Genomic DNA, 15,949 nt, shown 5'->3' with positions numbered 1-15,949 from the left:
ATTCGATAGTCGATACGCGCGGACAAGCATGGTTCCCGCTAGACATAAAAATCTGGACTATACACATATCGATCCAAGTCTTCCGCGGCCAACCCCTGATGATGAAATTTACATCACCTTCCCCTGTCCACAACCAAAAGTGAAGTATGAACTGGCCTTCAAACCCTTCATGCACATGGGGTTTTCACATCGCAACGACTGCGATAGGCTGTTGGGTTGAGATTTAGTTTTGGATGGTATCTAATTATATACTTGGATGGGAAATGCATATGATTGTAGGACCAGTTCGTTGCTGGTTTTAGGAATGCCGCACACCATCTTTGTGTTTGTGGAGTTTGCGTGTTCACCCTGTGTGTGTGTGTGTGTGTGTGTGTGTGGGGGGGGGGGGGGGGCAGGGTAAATTTTAGAGATGCACCGATACCGATATTCGGATCGGTATCGGCGCCGATCCAGACCTATTTGACGGATCGGGAATCGGCCATGCGTGACAGATCCACGTCCTATACTTACTTATTTAGTTTTTGGCAATCAATCGCACGACAGCTCTTTCCCATTTTACATGTGTGTTTTTGCGGAATTCAAATCGAACGCTATCACTGCCCCTAAGTCTTTTTTGCTATTCAGTGGGTGTGAGTACAGTGACTTCCGCCTGCTGTGAGGTCATGCGCATACCCTTCGCAGTATGAGGAGCGTAAGATAAGACGTGACGATCTGGGAGTATTTTAAGCTTTTAACAGAAACCGGAAGCACAGCGTTTTGCAATCTATGTAAAATAAGGTTTTGAGGTGGGAATAGCGTTTAATGGAAAATCCCAACTGCGAGACAAAACAAAGCAATGGATGATTTGGGAGTCGCTAACTTAATTGGACTGTTTTGCGAACTCGTTGCTTGTGATACAAGAGGGGCTGCCATCGCAACAAAAGTGTAACTGCGCTGATGTGGAACAGTACGTTATGTATGTTTGTAGTAGCCTAATTAAATATTTTTTGTCATACATTTTTTCCATCTGTATTTACTAGCTTAAAAAAATAATATGTAAAGTATAACAAAGTAAAAAGAGCTCTACACCCGTAATCTCACAGAGTATCGGAATCTGTATCGGTATCGGCAGTTGTGTATCGAAATCGGATCGGAACTGAAAAAACGTGGATCGCCCATCTCTAGTAAATTTCTCAATTTTCAGGGAGTCAGGCCATGTCTGACAGGATTTCCTGAATTACTGCCTCGGTAGGGAGCTTTTGGGGATCTTTTGGCAAGAGAAAATGTAAAATTGTATTTCCTGCAAAAGCTATGCAGACCAATTTGCAGATGCCAGTACGCTGCTTCTTTGTCACATTCTAATGAAATTTTTATGTGTTGCTGTGGTCACAGCATAAGAAACACAATAATATATTCAAAATATTGAAAATCGGTCATGGGTGAAACAAATCTAGTAGGAATAAAGGCAGTTCTTTTTATTCATGAGTTGGTGCCTCTCTAACGCTCATGGTTTAGCCTTCTCTCCAGTGAGCAAGGCTTTCAAAACAGCTGAGAACCCAGCTTGGGTGGGATGCCTGTAATCTGTGGGATGGATCCAAGTGGTTCTATGACGTTCCTCAGTAAGTGTGAGTTCAACTGTGGATCATATAGTGACCGTGTAGCGTAAGTGGACAGTAGGGTGATGCACTGGGACTACAGTCAATACATCTAGGCATCTTTGTATCAGAATCAGGTCATGGTACGTGGAGAGTAGTACTTTCTGAGGTGGCATACGGTATAAGTTTGTCATCCTTTGCTTTAGAGGTTTTAAAGTGACATGCTTTTAAATCATAATTAACCCACTGAGCCATTGTTTTCCGCAGAGACTAAAAAAAACATAATCAGCACTGCTATGATCAGCAATCTCCACTCGTCTACCGAGTGGCATGTTTTATCACCGGCAGTTTAGTGCGTCCGGCCAAATGCTTCGTCTGTCATCTGAAGGCCCTGGTGATTATTGCGCATGCGCGATATAATATCGATATGATATCGCCCAGCCCTGGAGTGAACCCAAGTAATCCTGAGCGGCGGCCCCCAGTGGGGTTACTGCTCTGCCTGCACCTTGTGGAGTTTGCTTCCAATTCAGTGTGACAGAACAGTTTGTTTCCCAGATCCACCAGCCATACATGTATATTTCATGTTACTTTCACTAAGGTACTTTTCATGTTTTGGCCGACTTCCTTCTGTTAGATGTTTAACAGGTACCTTGCACTGTATTTAAAACAGTAGAACTCTGTGTCGATTGCTTTAAAAAGGAGATTGTTCTGTTATAACATCCTAAAATGCTGTCTTGGATAAATGCTGGTGATTGGGAACATGGTGCGTCTGGAAACTAGTGATTTTGTCCAGGTAATGAAGTGTGAGAGATGGGTCCTGCAGGCTTTAGAGCAGCTCTTATGGAAGACATTGTCTGTGGGGGGGTATCTTTGATCCCTCTATTTCAGTGTCCCCCACACGCATGCCCCTGTAATCAGGCATAGCCATGTACATACTTGTGCTGTCAGCTTGGCTGCTCAGTGCAACACGCCGCTCTCTGTCAGCTCTGTCATTGTCTAACCCTGAAATATAGTCTCTCTCCCTCTCACTGAAAATGTGATGCCCCCCCAATCCCTCCACTCAGACTGATCTTGTTTGCCCCATGTGTTTGGCTCATGCTGTTTGACCCTTTGTGCTGAATCCCCTTTGAAATTGCATGAGTGTCACAAATGGCAAATCCGTAGCGATAATCCAGCCAGCATGCCAGATTATCTGCTTTGTCGGGGGTGGGGGGTGTTTTGTGGCTATACTGTGGGTGCCGAAGGGAAAAGCAGAGCAGGTACTGCAGCATGGGGTGCTGCTTAGACTGCATCCACCCTTGGTGGTCAGATCTGCATTCTAACTTTGTGTGGTAGCCCAGGTGGCTGTGTGATTATGGGATGTCACCTGCTGCTCACATGCGTGGCATTGCAGTGCATGTGGCCTTCTGTTTACTGTGGATTACCACTCCAGTCACTGGTTCAAGTCCTGTGATGTCACTGTTGAGCCCCTGAGCGAGGCCCTTATCTGCCAGTTCCTTGGGGGACCTGCTGACGCTGCTCTCAGTTGCACACTGCTTTGGATCTGCTAAATGAGTGAAGGTTTAGATGTTTCTGGATCCCGGAAGCCCGGTCTGGCACTGACCGGCTCTGTGAGCCGTCAGGATTTCGTGTTTCTCTCAAAGCTGCCCTGGCACAGCGTAGACTGGCTGCTGAGTCGCATGTAAGTGTTAAATATTAGTCGGGCAGTAATACTCTGGCTCTCTAATTGGTTTGTCCCTTCGCCATCCATACCCCCCCCCTCCACCCCCCCCCAGCCCACCATGAAGCAGGTCAGCGTCGCATTTTCCTGACCTACTCCCTAAGGGTGTCTTCATGTGGTGTAGAGTAACCTCGTGCTTTAAAACTGTTTTTTTTTGTGTCTGCTTGAATGTGTTTGTATCAAAATATTCTGCCTTTGTTTGCATTGTAACAAGGTTTTTTTTTTTGTTCCACCAACATGACTGGATTTTGCTGTTGTCTCACAATACTCCCCTCTCCTCCTTTTACTAAAATTGGTCAAATTTAGCAGGGTTCCTTTCGTGTTGGCAATCAGATGGTTTACAATATGCGTCTGGAATGCAGGGTCTTATCCCGTGCTGCCAGAAATAACATGCAATACTACTGTCAACCTTTTAAATATGATTTTGTGGTTATTCTGAGTGGGACCCTAGTCTCCCTTTACAGCAGTCGAGCGGTTTCTGTGATGCAGCAATGTCACGTAATGTTTCTGGACAGAGACCCTAATTAAAACTTCTGCACAGAGCTGAATGTGAGCCATACCGGATCAGGGCCGCCTGTTGGAGTTTGGCCATGGGGTCTGCCAGCCAGCTCACAGCGCCGAACGCTGCTGCTTTAGTATGAAGTCTGAGATCCTCTGAGAGTTGCTGAATCTAGCTGCTGCTCAGTGATGCAGTTTTGTAGTAGAAGTTTCTCCTTGAGTGATTTGGTGTCAGTTAAGCCAAAGCATTGGGTGTGAGGGTTTTTTCCCTCTCTCCTTCGGTGGTACATGTACAGTGGCAGGGAAAAAAATTGGACCCTCAAACTGTTCCCTTTGTCCTACAAGGCTGCTTGAGTTTGTTGGTGGATTATGTGGCTGCTGGCTAAGAAGCATATCCAGTTTGGCTCTGTCAGCTGCATACAGCGTTTCCTCAGAAAGGTACAGCCCATTAGCATCAGGGTGAGTAAAGCAGAAACTGTAGCTGTTATGGCATTCGATAGGATGCCTGTTGGGGCAGGGAATGCTGGCAGCTTCTGCATGATCGGTTTGAATCAAAGGGTTATGACAGGGCGTGGCTGCTGTTTGTGCCGGCGAGTCTGACGTCATGGGCACCACTGCCCCTGGCAGCTGCGTCTCTCCGAGGTTATGCATGTTTCCCCCACCAAAGACAAACGGGGCCAGATACTGCTTCTGGTAGAACGTGATGTCTAGATTTTTGTCCTGGATGAAACCCACAGGTGGTCTGCATTGTGTGCTTTGGCAGTGTTTGTTCAGAACTAGAGAATCTCTGTGGGAAGTCAGCCTGTGAGCTCTGTAGTCGGCTCAGCTGAAGAACAAGCCGCCTGGCCCGCTTTGTCCTTACAAGGCTTATGCAGGCCCCGACACGAAGGTCACATGGTCTCCGTCGCCCAGGTGGGTGCCTGGACCTGCTCTGGGCGTTCAGTGCTGCCAGGAGGCACCATAGGATAGAACAAGTGAATCTGCGCATCTGTTGATTGGCCGCTCCTCCTTGTTTACAGAGCGCTCGTTTTGTCTGCCTCCTCTGCCATCTTGATTATCGCTAGTCCTGCTCATGTCTGCATACTGTGGCTTTTGCCATGTGCCATGTGTGTGTTCATTGTGACTAAACGTGATGGGGGTCTCTAAGGACACTGAAATATCGAACTTCATCCACATGTGATTTAGTTTTATATTTTGACAGGAGGTATCATTTCTCCTTTGCTAGTCATACAGCTTCTGTGTACAGATAGTTGAGCATGTTTTGTAGAATACTACATGGTTTACACATTCTTATTCAATTTTTATTCAAGATGGTGGGAGAACAAACTCAGAATACGTAAAATTAAGGGGCCAGTAAGTGGTATGCTGACCTTCAGGGGAATGAGATCACTTTGATACTCTGGATTGTCAGTAATCTGTTTTTCTAATACAGCTGGGCGAGGGGGGGAGAGAATGTGTAATTCATAAAGCCCCCACCCCCACATTCTGTGATTTTTTTTATTATTATTATTTTTTTTTTTCTAATTTTTTTTTTTTACATTTTTTTTTTCCCGCAAACTGAACTTGTTCCTCTCCTTGTCTCCAGGTGGCGCTGCTGGGAATTGATATCGTCGGTGCCTTTGTGGGCCGCTTGTCGGACCGCTTCAGGGGCTTCTTGGGGACTGGTAAGTTTCGATCTGCCTCTGCTTCTGGGCTGCAGTCGGTGAGGGTGTTTAGGGGCAGGTGCATCGTCCTGCTGCCTGGTTGGAGAACAGCTCAATGACTATTCAATTATTTCTTCTAAGAGAGTAATTTCGTTGTAGGTATGTGTGTGCTTGTATTGCCTGACTGCCCCTTTCCTGTTAGTGGTTGGCAAGGGTGAATTCCGTGAATGTGGGTAATCACATGGACGGTAATCATTAGCGCATTTTGTGTCCTTTATGGTAAAGTACTGAAGATGCTTCTGCAGCATCAGCACTCATGCCCTGGCAGTGGGTCATGGCTGGCCGTGAATGGCAGGGATGCAAGCGCACCATCAGCGTGTGTCTCGTGCTTTGCCTCTGTCAGAGTCATGCTTTACATGCTAACCAGTAGGTTGATTTTCTGTTTAACAAGAACAGAAGGTCAGTTTAATTCCTTCCTGTGCAGGGTTAAGCTTTTGAGTTTCGGGGCTCTTGCAGGGAACTCCCAGGCGTTCCCTTGCTGTAATGAGTCAGAACTCATGCATCCTGCGTCAGTCAGTCCGTAAAGCGGTGTCGAGGAAATGACTGCAGAACTGTCCTATGTGAGACACTGTTTTTGTTTGCATGTGCTGTTCCCTTCTGAGGGTGACTGTCTGCTCTGGCCTTACCCCTCCCCTCCCTGAGTGCCAGGTGTGTCCATTACGAAGCTGGGTGAAGTGCGGGGATGGCATACGGGGGTGTTACGGCCGATGCTATAGTTAGCCTGTCTGTGTTTCATCCTGGGGGGCCAGGTCAGGGTCACTTCTGTGAGGATCTCGTAAACATCCTGTGGCTGTCCCATTAAAATATGATCCGTATGTGTGAGCATGCAGCTCGTGTCGCAGTATAGAAACACACGCGATCTGGTGGAACCTCACTGCTGCTGTGGCTGGGATCAGCGGGCGCTAATTCAGGCGTTTCCCCTGGCCCAGCTCATTATTATAAAGTCTCATTCAACTGGCACCCTGAGCTCCAGTGAGTCAGTACAGGTACAGCGAGTTAATCAGCAATCTTAATTTTCAAAATGTTTATTCTAACCTAAGCCAAGAATGTTTGGCTCACTTTTTAAGTTATGTTCCACAATAAATATGCCTCATTTAATAAGTTGCATTTCTTGGTAATAATGATTAGTAATTATTAGCACATGATTAAAGTCTTCACAATGGCATGACGCTGAGTGAGTCCTCCAGTAATGTTCCTGTGCTGCTGGCACTGGTCATACACTGTTCTGCTCTTTAATAACAGTTCCTGCATTAGCAAACCAAGCCTTCTATGTAATATCTCCCTTTTCAAAAAATGGGTCTCACCAGCCTCCTCAAACTTCATTGCTGAGTCATTAATACTCAGAAGTATTTTTAGGTGTCGCCTTGATTATTTTGCCCGTCTCTCTGTCTGCCTCTCTCTCTGTGTTTGCCCCCCTCCCCGCCTCTCTCTCTCTGTCTGTCTCTCTCTCTCTGTGTCTGTCTCTCTCTCTCTCTGTCTGTCTGTCTGTCTCTCTCTCTCTCTCTCTCTGTGTCTGTCTGTCTGTCTGTCTCTCTCTCTCTCTCTCTCTCTCTCTCCCATGATGGGGACTTACTCTTGAAGTTTTAGTATTGTTGTTGATGGTGTCGATTGTTTGACCCGCCATATGTTTTTTTTTGTTGGGGCCCATTGTATTGGTTGTGTTTCTATGTTGGTTGCCCTGGCTAATTTCTTTTGTTTTTTTTCTTTTGGTTGATTGTTTAATTTTGTTTTTGGTTTGATTGAGTTTGTGATAACGACCCATTTTGTGATTTGAAGTCGCAGTAAGGTTTTTTTCTGTTGTTGACTGACAAAATAAAGGCTGGTGCAAAAAAAGTCTCTCTCTCTCTCTCTCTCTCTCTGTGTCTGTCTGTCTGTCTCTCTCTGCTTGCCCCCCCCCCTCTCTCTCTGTGTCTGTCTGTCTGTCTCTCTCTGCTTGCCCCCCCCCCCTCTCTCTCTGTCTGTCTGCCTCTCGCTCTCTGTGTCTCTCTCTGTTTGCCCCCCCTCTCCTTCTCTCTCTCTCTCTGTGTGTATCTGCCCCCCCTCTCTGTGTGTTTCTGCCGGTGTGCCGCTTATTGGGCTGGTGTCTCCCCTCCTTTCTTGACAGCACGTCATTTCTTTAATGCCATTTCTTCTCCAGCCTCTTCCTATCTGACAAGTTTCCCATTTTCTCTTTCATGGCCTAATAAATTTGCCACTTGGCTGATCATGCTGAATCAAGCGCTGCAGCGCCTCAGTGTGGCGCTCGACGTACACGTCTCTCTCGCCCCCCCCACCCCATTATGTTCGGTATCGATTGTGCTGAACCAGGACGGGCTGCTTCTTCCTGTCCATCCCAGTGGGCCTTTTGCAGCTCGGGGAGGGGATGGCCGACCATGATTCGGCTGTCTGGCCAATAGCATGTAAGGGGGTGCCAAGGGGTCTGAGTTCTGTCTGTACGCCCCCCACCTGCGGGGCTAGGTCTCTGCTGTGGGGGCAGGGGACTGGCTAATGCCGATTTCTCAAAAATGTACATCAGTCAGGCAATAGGATAAAAGCGACGTAGTTGGGCCCTCGGACAGCTCTCTCCGGCTCGTGTGGCCCCCGCTTGCAGCCCACCTTTGTGTCCTCTTGGGGACTATAGGTGTTTCGTATTGCTGTGGGTCCAACTTGCTGGGGATGTCTGGGTTTCTGGCTGCCTGGGAGTCTTTAGGAAAATGCCTGTTTAGAGGTTCATGTCAAGTGATACAAATTACAAAATCTTTACAGCAATATGGCCACAGACTCTACACCGATGTAGCTGTGAATGAAGCTGAAGTTGCGAAATGACCTTTCAGTCACTTTAACAGCCAGGCAGAGCTGCTCTGAACCTGTGGTGGTGGCTCAGAGGGTCTTTGCTGGGGGGGGTCTCTGCTTCTTCATGTCCCTTTCAGCTCCTAATGTTGCTGTGCTGGGACTGTATGGGCCGGGGAGAGGTGGGTGTCATGTCACTGTGCAGACGTGGCGGCTTCCTGAGTAGTGATGTCGCCATTGGCACATGATTAAATCCTCCGGTTACACACACTGTGGCTGCTTAGAAGGTCCAAGGCTCCTTATTGGCCATGTGCAGCAGGTGCTTTGGAATGCTCACCTGGGTGGCCATGCTCTGTTACAGAAGGCCTTCATTTTGGCAGATAATCGTAATTAAATTCCTGTCGGGGAGTAAATTTACGTGTGTTTCTGATCCCGAGCTTTGGGGGCGGTGAACAGCTTAAGAAGTAATGTTAGGCTAAAGACTCTCACCCGTGACCCTGGGGTGAGTCTGTTCTTAATGGTCCACGTCGTAGGTGAGTTATTTACCGCAGATAAATGTGCACTTCTTACCTCCGCAGTGCTGCCGGCGCTGATTGACAGGCTGGGCGACTCCAAAGACCAGGTCCGGGATCAGGCCCAGGCGCTCATCCTCAGGATAATAGAGGAGACCGCCCCCGTCATGGTAAGTCGGGCTGGGGGTGGGGACTGCGTCTGCGTGCTCGACCTGCCATCTGTGACGCCACTCAGCGGTGACCTTCTGTCATACAGGCCACGTGCTGTGCAGAGAACGTTCTCACACCCCCACCCTACCAGGCTACTGCAGGTCTCCTCCGCTTTTCACACATCTCAGGAGACCGGCCCTTTTTTCTTTGTGCCCCTTTAGTCGTGCAGCAGGTGGTGCTGTAGAGCAATATGAGGGGCTGCGTGGGTGGTTTTTTTTTCCCTGAAGGACTGCCAGAGGTGAATGCTGGATGGCCCCCTCCCCAAGAGGCTCTCACCCTCAGCCTCTGCTGACCCGGTGGCCGGTCCTGCCCGGGTCCGAGCTGTGACCCCAGTTGGGGAGCCGTCTCCGGCAGCAGCCGCTGTCTGATCTGTCAGACATGTGACTCCCTCTGCTAGGGACTTTTATTTTGCAGGAAATGTGTAGTTGCATCCCCAGCTTTGCAAAGTTTTGTTAAATAGTTAAAACTGCTGTCCTGTTTAGAATTTGGTTTGCGCCTACAGGGCTCTGCATAAATATGGCCTGTACGTTTTGCCTGGGTGGGAGCATAGAATAGTCTGTGTTTCATACAGAGGACAGCAGGGGGCACTCTGTCTGTCGCTAACGTTGACCTGTGGCCCCCGCTCTTGTCACAGTTATGTTTCTGAATTATAAATGTCCCCCTCCCGACAGTATATCTGGGAACGACTCCTCCCTGGGTTCAAGCACAAGAACTTCCGCAGCCGGGAGGGCGTTTGCCTGTGTCTGAGCGCCACGCTGAACACGTAAGTGTCGCCCTGCGCTAAGCGTGTTCCATGTTTACCGCTTGTCCTCAGTAAATACTTGTACTGCTGGCCTGTTGGTCATTCTGCTGGCTGTGGTGCGCATAACGCTGCCTGACCCCCCCCCCCTTAGGCACGGCGCCCAGCCCCTGGCTCTCAAAAAGATCGTCCCTTTCCTGTGTACGCTGACCGGAGACCAGAACGCGCAGGTGAGTTATTGGGGAGGCTGGGTACCCTGGCGTGGCTGTGCCTCTTCACTCTCACTGTGTCAGTGATCGGAAGGTCACGGGTTTAAATCCCAGGGTCAGCAGAGTGATTTTGCTGTTGGGCCCCTGAGTGAAGGCCCTTAACTCTCCGATAGCTCCAGGAACTGGCTGACACTCCTTTCTCAAAAATGTACATCACTTAGCCTGCTGAATAAGTAAAATGTCACTGCGATGCTGTTTGGATTCTCTTCCGTCTGTCTGAGCCTGTGAGGTCACTTGTGATGCAAACACGTGCTGATTGGCAGCATTTCAGCCCCCCTTGGTGTTCTGCTCTGGGAGACACCACTGTGAATCGTCGCCCCCTATGGGTCACTCTTGGGGCTCTCCATGGGTCCCGGCACCTTTTTCTCCCTGTGCCTGCATGTCTGGCCTTCCTCACTACCACAGAGCGCCACCTACTGATCTGATGTGGCCGGTGCGATCCATGCTGTGCTCTGTTCCAGGTTCGAGAGACGGCCACAGTGACGCTGGTGGACGTGTACCGGCACGTCGGAGAGAAAGTGAGAGCAGACCTCAGCAAGAGGGGCCTGTCTGCCGCACGGTAAGGCATATAACCTGCAGCTGGAAATGCAGGCCGTCCGCGCCGGACGCCAGTCACCCGTCTCCAGTCTTCCGCCTGCCTGCAGTTATTAGTAATGGGTTATGTTCATCCCTATAAGCTTGACATTAGAGACAGGAACATTTTCTGAGGCCTCATTTTAGAGGTGGGTATTTCCTGCAAACATTTTGGCCTCTGCATTCTGCCACAGGAAACGGCAACACTTAGTACACCAGCAGTTAGTACAGAGTGTCAGACGTCTTTTTAGAGGGACTCTCGGCTCCCCCCCCCCCCCCCCCCCCCCCCTGTTGAGGAGGAGGATGGGGCTGTTTGCCTGGTTGCTCGGGGAAACCTGCATAACAGGCTGACGTCACGGGGCTCGGATTCCGCCGGGCCGGAGCTCATTGTTTGTGTGTTTCCATGGTCCCGACGGGGCAACCAGTATGGAGCAGCTCTGCGTCCCAGTGACGCTGCTTGTGAGGTGGCGCTGGACCTGCCCTGACCTCCCTTTGGGGGGGGGGCTCTTTGCTGAACCTCGGTATTTCCAGGAAGGAATAAAATCGCTCCGTTTCGGTCCCGTGGTCGTTCTAAGGTGGGAAGCAGCTTCTCTTTAATCCCTGTAAAAGCCTCAGGGGCTGCAGTCTCCTCGTCCCCCCCCGAGCGTCCCGCCCCCCCCGAGCGTCCCGCTGTCCGCGCTCTGCTTCACGCTTGGAGGAGACACCCTGTAGCTCTGCCCCCCCGGTAATTCATGCCGGAAGCCCAGTCGGACGTGGCTGTTAGGATGGTGCTTCCCGGTGTGACTCTCTTCCGTAGCGGTTTACCTTCGCTGCGTCTTCCTGTCCTGTGTGTCTGTACCCGGCTACCCGGCCTGGCATGTCCTGCTGCTCCGTCCCCTGCCTCGAAAGCTGCAGGCTCCCCGTGTCACAGCCTCACTGGATCATGTTATGTGGAATTTGCAGTGTCATTGCAGTGACCTTTCAGCTTTTTTTTGTCAGTGTATGAATTAGTTCCCTGTAAAAGGGCACTCAGAGTTGACCTTTCTTACTTTCTAAGGATATGTGCCATTTGATTACTTGATCTCATACAACCTGTTTCCCCCCAGTGTGAGGATGGCGATGTCCCCTCCCTCTAGATAATGCCCGGCCTGACTCTCGCGCCTCTTCTCTGCCTCACCCGGCCCTCCTGTCTGACTCTCCTGCCTTTTCTCTGCCTCTGCCCAAAGGTTGCAGGCCATATTCAGCAAGTTTGATGAAGCCCTGAATTCCGGAAACATGGCTCTGACCTGCTCCCAAGGTAAGCGAGGTCCTTGCTTCGTTTTGGGGGGGGTTCCATGCCAGTGTGAGGCTTCGCCGAGCGACGGCAGTGTCTGCTCTTTGCTGCGGGCCTTATCAGTGAGCCTGACCCTGTGTTTTTGGACAGAGGGGTTGGTTATGGTAGTTTTATGGCATTCGCCGTAACCAGTGTGACCCTGGAGTACTGAGCTGGCAGAAAAAGATCAGCCTTCTGCCAGGTAAAATGCTGCTCACATCAGATCAGTGTCAGACAGATTGCTAGCCTGTTTGCTGCCAGTGCTGTGATGTGACATGGTGTGTGTGTGTGTGTGTGTGTGTGTGTGTGTTTGGCACAGGTAAGTTGTGATAGAGGGTGTTCTTTGGGACCCGGGAGACAAGCTGACGCAGCAGCTGGGGGGTGGGGGGGGGGGGTGACTGGGTTTTCTGTTGGAGCGGAGCCCAATGTCAGCATGGGACTCTTATTTTGAAAGCAGTGAAGCTGTCCACAGATGGGGGGTGGGGGGAGGCTGTGCTTGTGTATGTGTGCACGCTGCTCCACATCGGGCACTAGAGGGAGCAGACAGGTGCCCGCTGGCTCACTGGTGCCCGCTCACCCCGTGGTCCTCTCTGTCCCACTCTCCTCCCGGTTGCACCGCCATGGCAGCGGAGGACGACGGAGACGGTGAGTGTGAGCCGCCCGTGAGGGTGAGCAGGAGAGTGTCACCACCGTCAGGGAGCTCTCAGGGCTGTCCGAGGCTTTCCGGGCTGGGCTGAGTCGCCATGACGGGCGCTGAGGGGTGGGAGTTGGGGTCAGTGTGTGGGTCGTGGTCCTGCTGGGTGAGGTTTGTGTGTGTGTGTGAGTTGGGTGTTTGAATAGGTAGCAGGGACCACAGGCACACACACACACACACACACACACACACACACACGCTCCTGGCGGCCTGGCCCACGGGCTCCTGTGTGCTGCTGTCCTGTTTCACTTCCCGCTTAAATTCATCAGCTTTCACTTCTGTGTTTTTCTGCTCGTGAAAAATGCAGTGGTGCGTGGGGGTGTTCGGCCATCGCCCTGCGGCCTGTTCCATTCACCCTGACTCTGTGTGAATAGCCGGTGCTCCTGAGCTGTGATGTCATTGCTCTGTCAGAATAAAAGCTCCCTGGGGGAGATGGTTTTGCTCTCTGCTATAAGCCAGATGGTCCCTTTGTGCATAAATGACAGTGTTAATTATTTACTCTTTTGGGTTTCCCACATTGTCTCAGGAGGTTCGAAGTTCACCTGCTGGTCTTGTGTTTGAGTGTCCTGTGCCTTTAAGCTTGGGCTTGTTTGATTGCGAGAGCTGCAGAAACGGATTTAAAATAGTATTAATTAGTAGAATTTGGTGATCAGTGGTCATTGTTGACACACCACAGCACACAGTGCACAACGATGAAATGTGTCCCCTGCATTTAACCCATATGTGACATAGCAGGGGGCAGCTAACTCAGGGGGATTCGAACCAGCAATCTCTCAATTACAAGTGTGCTTCCCTAACCATTAAGCCACCACTGCCCACACTTGTATCTCTGGTTTCCATGTGAGCTATTGCTGTGTCCTGGCTTGGCTGGTAAGGCCGGTTAGCGCGGAGCCCGTGGGTTTGCATGCTGATGGTGGTTTAGCATGTAGTCACTTTGCCTTCAGAGGGGAATTCCTGGATGAAAAGAGGCCCTGATGGAGAACTGGTTTGTGGCTGCCCTCTTATGGACAAACTGTGTACTACAGGGAAATTTCAATCAGTGAACCCAGACTTCAGACCCAAACCTCAGAAAAAATTAGTCTTGATTGTCACATTTAAATCTGCTTCTGTGGGCCCTTTGTAGCGCAGTGTTTCTGAACCTTGTCCTCGGTCACCCCCAGACGGAGTATGTTCTTGCTCCTTCCCAGCTCCCATGGACTGTCTGAGGGTCCCCAAGGACAAGGTTGAGAGAGAGTATAGAGCAGGGTTATTCAACTCCTGGTCCTCGAGGTCCGAGCACTGCTGGTTTTCCAGCCTTCCTTTACCTGTCAGTCAGGTGTGAAGCCTCTGACCAATCAGAGTCAGTAATTATTAAACCACTACCTAGGAGAACTGAGAACACGGCCTGGGTTTGGAATAGGGATGGCGAAAACTAAAAAATTTCTTGACCGACCACCGAGCCTCAGTAACCGGTTGAAACCGGTTAACCGATTAGTTTAAAATATGGTACGCTATTTGAAATAACAGCCATTTCGAGCCGCGCCTGCAATTTCGCAACTCTGTCGCATCTCTCTGCCGCTCTGCCTCCCGCACACACACACACACACACACTGCCACTCACGTCACTTTTTTAAAATCCCCTACAGCGCGAAACATGAGTCCCGCAAACGCGGCGCCGAAGAGCTTGTTGTATGTAATCGTAGGACAAATGGCTCCTTAGTTTCAAATGGTTTGGGTACAAGGTGATCGCTTTGAAAATAAAGGCGTTTGTCTAGGTTAGAAGCTCATTTGAAACATTGCCACGGCTCATTTAAGAAAGTGACAGCTCCGAAGAGACGCCGCTTTAGTTGAGGTAGTGCTAACCATAATAAAGAAAGATGATGATCATCATCACCTTATCGGTTACCACTGAAATGTAGATGTAATGTATTTCCAAATCTAAGCCCATCTTATGCGGAATGTTGCCTAATAGACTGCAACATGATAAAACCAATGGATAAAACAGGCACCTTCAGAATGCGTAAAAGACGCACCGGCCAAGGCAGGTCTAACTCACTGTGTGCCTTCTAATAACTTTTCGCAAACCTTGTGAGTAGGGGTGCACCGATCGATCGGCGCACCGATCTATCGGCCTCGATCACGTTAATTTGAGGGGATCAGAAATCGACCATATTCCCATGAGATCCACCGATCTTAGTTATATGCTTTTAAATCAGCCTTTTCTCCCATTCCCGAGAGAGGTGCAGTGCAGGCTGCCTCCCTCCCGCCCGCCCAATACATTTTTACAAAATTAGAGAAATTAAAGTCTGGAAGAAAAAATATGATTTTGTAGTTCAAACAGCAATGCTCATTTATATGTTCATTTATATTTGAGGACACTACCTCATGTTTTGTGAGTATTCATATCAATTTACTCAATAAAAATGGAAACATTGAAGTAATTGTCTTTTAGTTATGAAAGAAACAAGATCGGCAAAAAAAAAAATCGAGATCGGCAGGTAAGGTTGTCTAAGGATCGGTGATCGTTGATCGGCCAGAAAACTGCAATCGGTGCACCCCTACTTGTGAGCGCGCGAACCCAAACGCTGTGACCTCGCGGCAAATGTTTTTATTGGTTTATTAAGTAACAGGCGAGTTATGAAAAATTGAGTGTGAGGGATGATTTGTTCACTTAACACAAAAAGATGAGGAATGAGATGGCTAACTGTAGTAGCGTATAGTCCACTGTCTATAATAGCCTAATTTAGATATCACTTTTTTTTTTAACCGACTACCGACAACTTTGACCGGTTAACGTTGATACGGTCAACCACCGGTCAAACGGTCATCGGTTAACATCCCTAGTTTGGAATCGAGGTCCAGAGTTGAAGAACCCTGGTGTAGACACAGGTCAGCATGTCAACCATTTATTTGGGTCAAAAAAGGAAAAAGTGACCATAAAATATTTTTAAAGATGTCACTGACGGTTTGAGAAGATGATTCATCAGTTTGTCTTCCACCCTCAATGGTCGAAATGGGAAATCTTACAGTGAAGGCCCTGTAGTGCGAGTGAGTGTGTAGACGCGAGTGAGTGTGCAGCGCGTGTCAGTCACCGCTGGCCGAGTGCTGAATGTCTGAAGGCAGCCCAGTTACAATGGGGCGTCTGCTGGGCTGTTCTGCAGGGAAGTGGAGGGAGCGTGGTCGTGGGTCAGGACCAGTGAGGATGGGAGTCTGTGGGGTGAGCGGCAGGCAGAGCCCCCTCCCCCTAACCTGGACGCTCTCTGACTGCTGGGTGGTGGTGGTGGTGGTGCTTGGTGTGATGAGTTGGGGTCCTCTGGGCTCATGTGGGTTCCAGTGCAGTCCTGGGTGCGGCTGCTGTCGTCACGGTGACAGCAGCATGTCTGTGGTCTGGCAGCATGGTGAGACGCTTCTTGTGCTC

At 49.6% G+C, this 15,949-nt stretch overlaps 1 protein-coding gene across 11 annotated transcripts in view; it reads left to right on the top strand.

The window, feature by feature from the left end:
* Positions 1 to 15,949, top strand: part of clasp2 (cytoplasmic linker associated protein 2) — a 45,843-nt gene that overhangs the window by 4,648 nt on the left and 25,246 nt on the right. For 6 of the 11 annotated variants that reach the window (XM_072706094.1, XM_072706092.1, XM_072706091.1 and 3 more), the window contains exons 2-8: positions 5,378 to 5,456; positions 8,843 to 8,946; positions 9,658 to 9,749; positions 9,880 to 9,955; positions 10,456 to 10,553; positions 11,773 to 11,843; positions 12,486 to 12,503. In XM_072706094.1, coding sequence (XP_072562195.1) covers positions 5,378 to 5,456; positions 8,843 to 8,946; positions 9,658 to 9,749; positions 9,880 to 9,955; positions 10,456 to 10,553; positions 11,773 to 11,843; positions 12,486 to 12,503 — 538 coding nt within the window. The remainder of the gene's footprint in view (positions 1 to 5,377; positions 5,457 to 8,842; positions 8,947 to 9,657; positions 9,750 to 9,879; positions 9,956 to 10,455; positions 10,554 to 11,772; positions 11,844 to 12,485; positions 12,504 to 15,949) is intronic. The other 5 variants (XM_072706093.1, XM_072706099.1, XM_072706097.1 and 2 more) reach the window with 1 other exon arrangement.

The sequence above is a fragment of the Paramormyrops kingsleyae genome, chromosome 23 (assembly GCF_048594095.1).
Source record: "Paramormyrops kingsleyae isolate MSU_618 chromosome 23, PKINGS_0.4, whole genome shotgun sequence".
NCBI lineage: Eukaryota > Metazoa > Chordata > Actinopteri > Osteoglossiformes > Mormyridae > Paramormyrops > Paramormyrops kingsleyae.
Note: the sequence above shows the minus strand (reverse complement) of the source record. Positions and strands in the feature narration are given on the sequence as shown.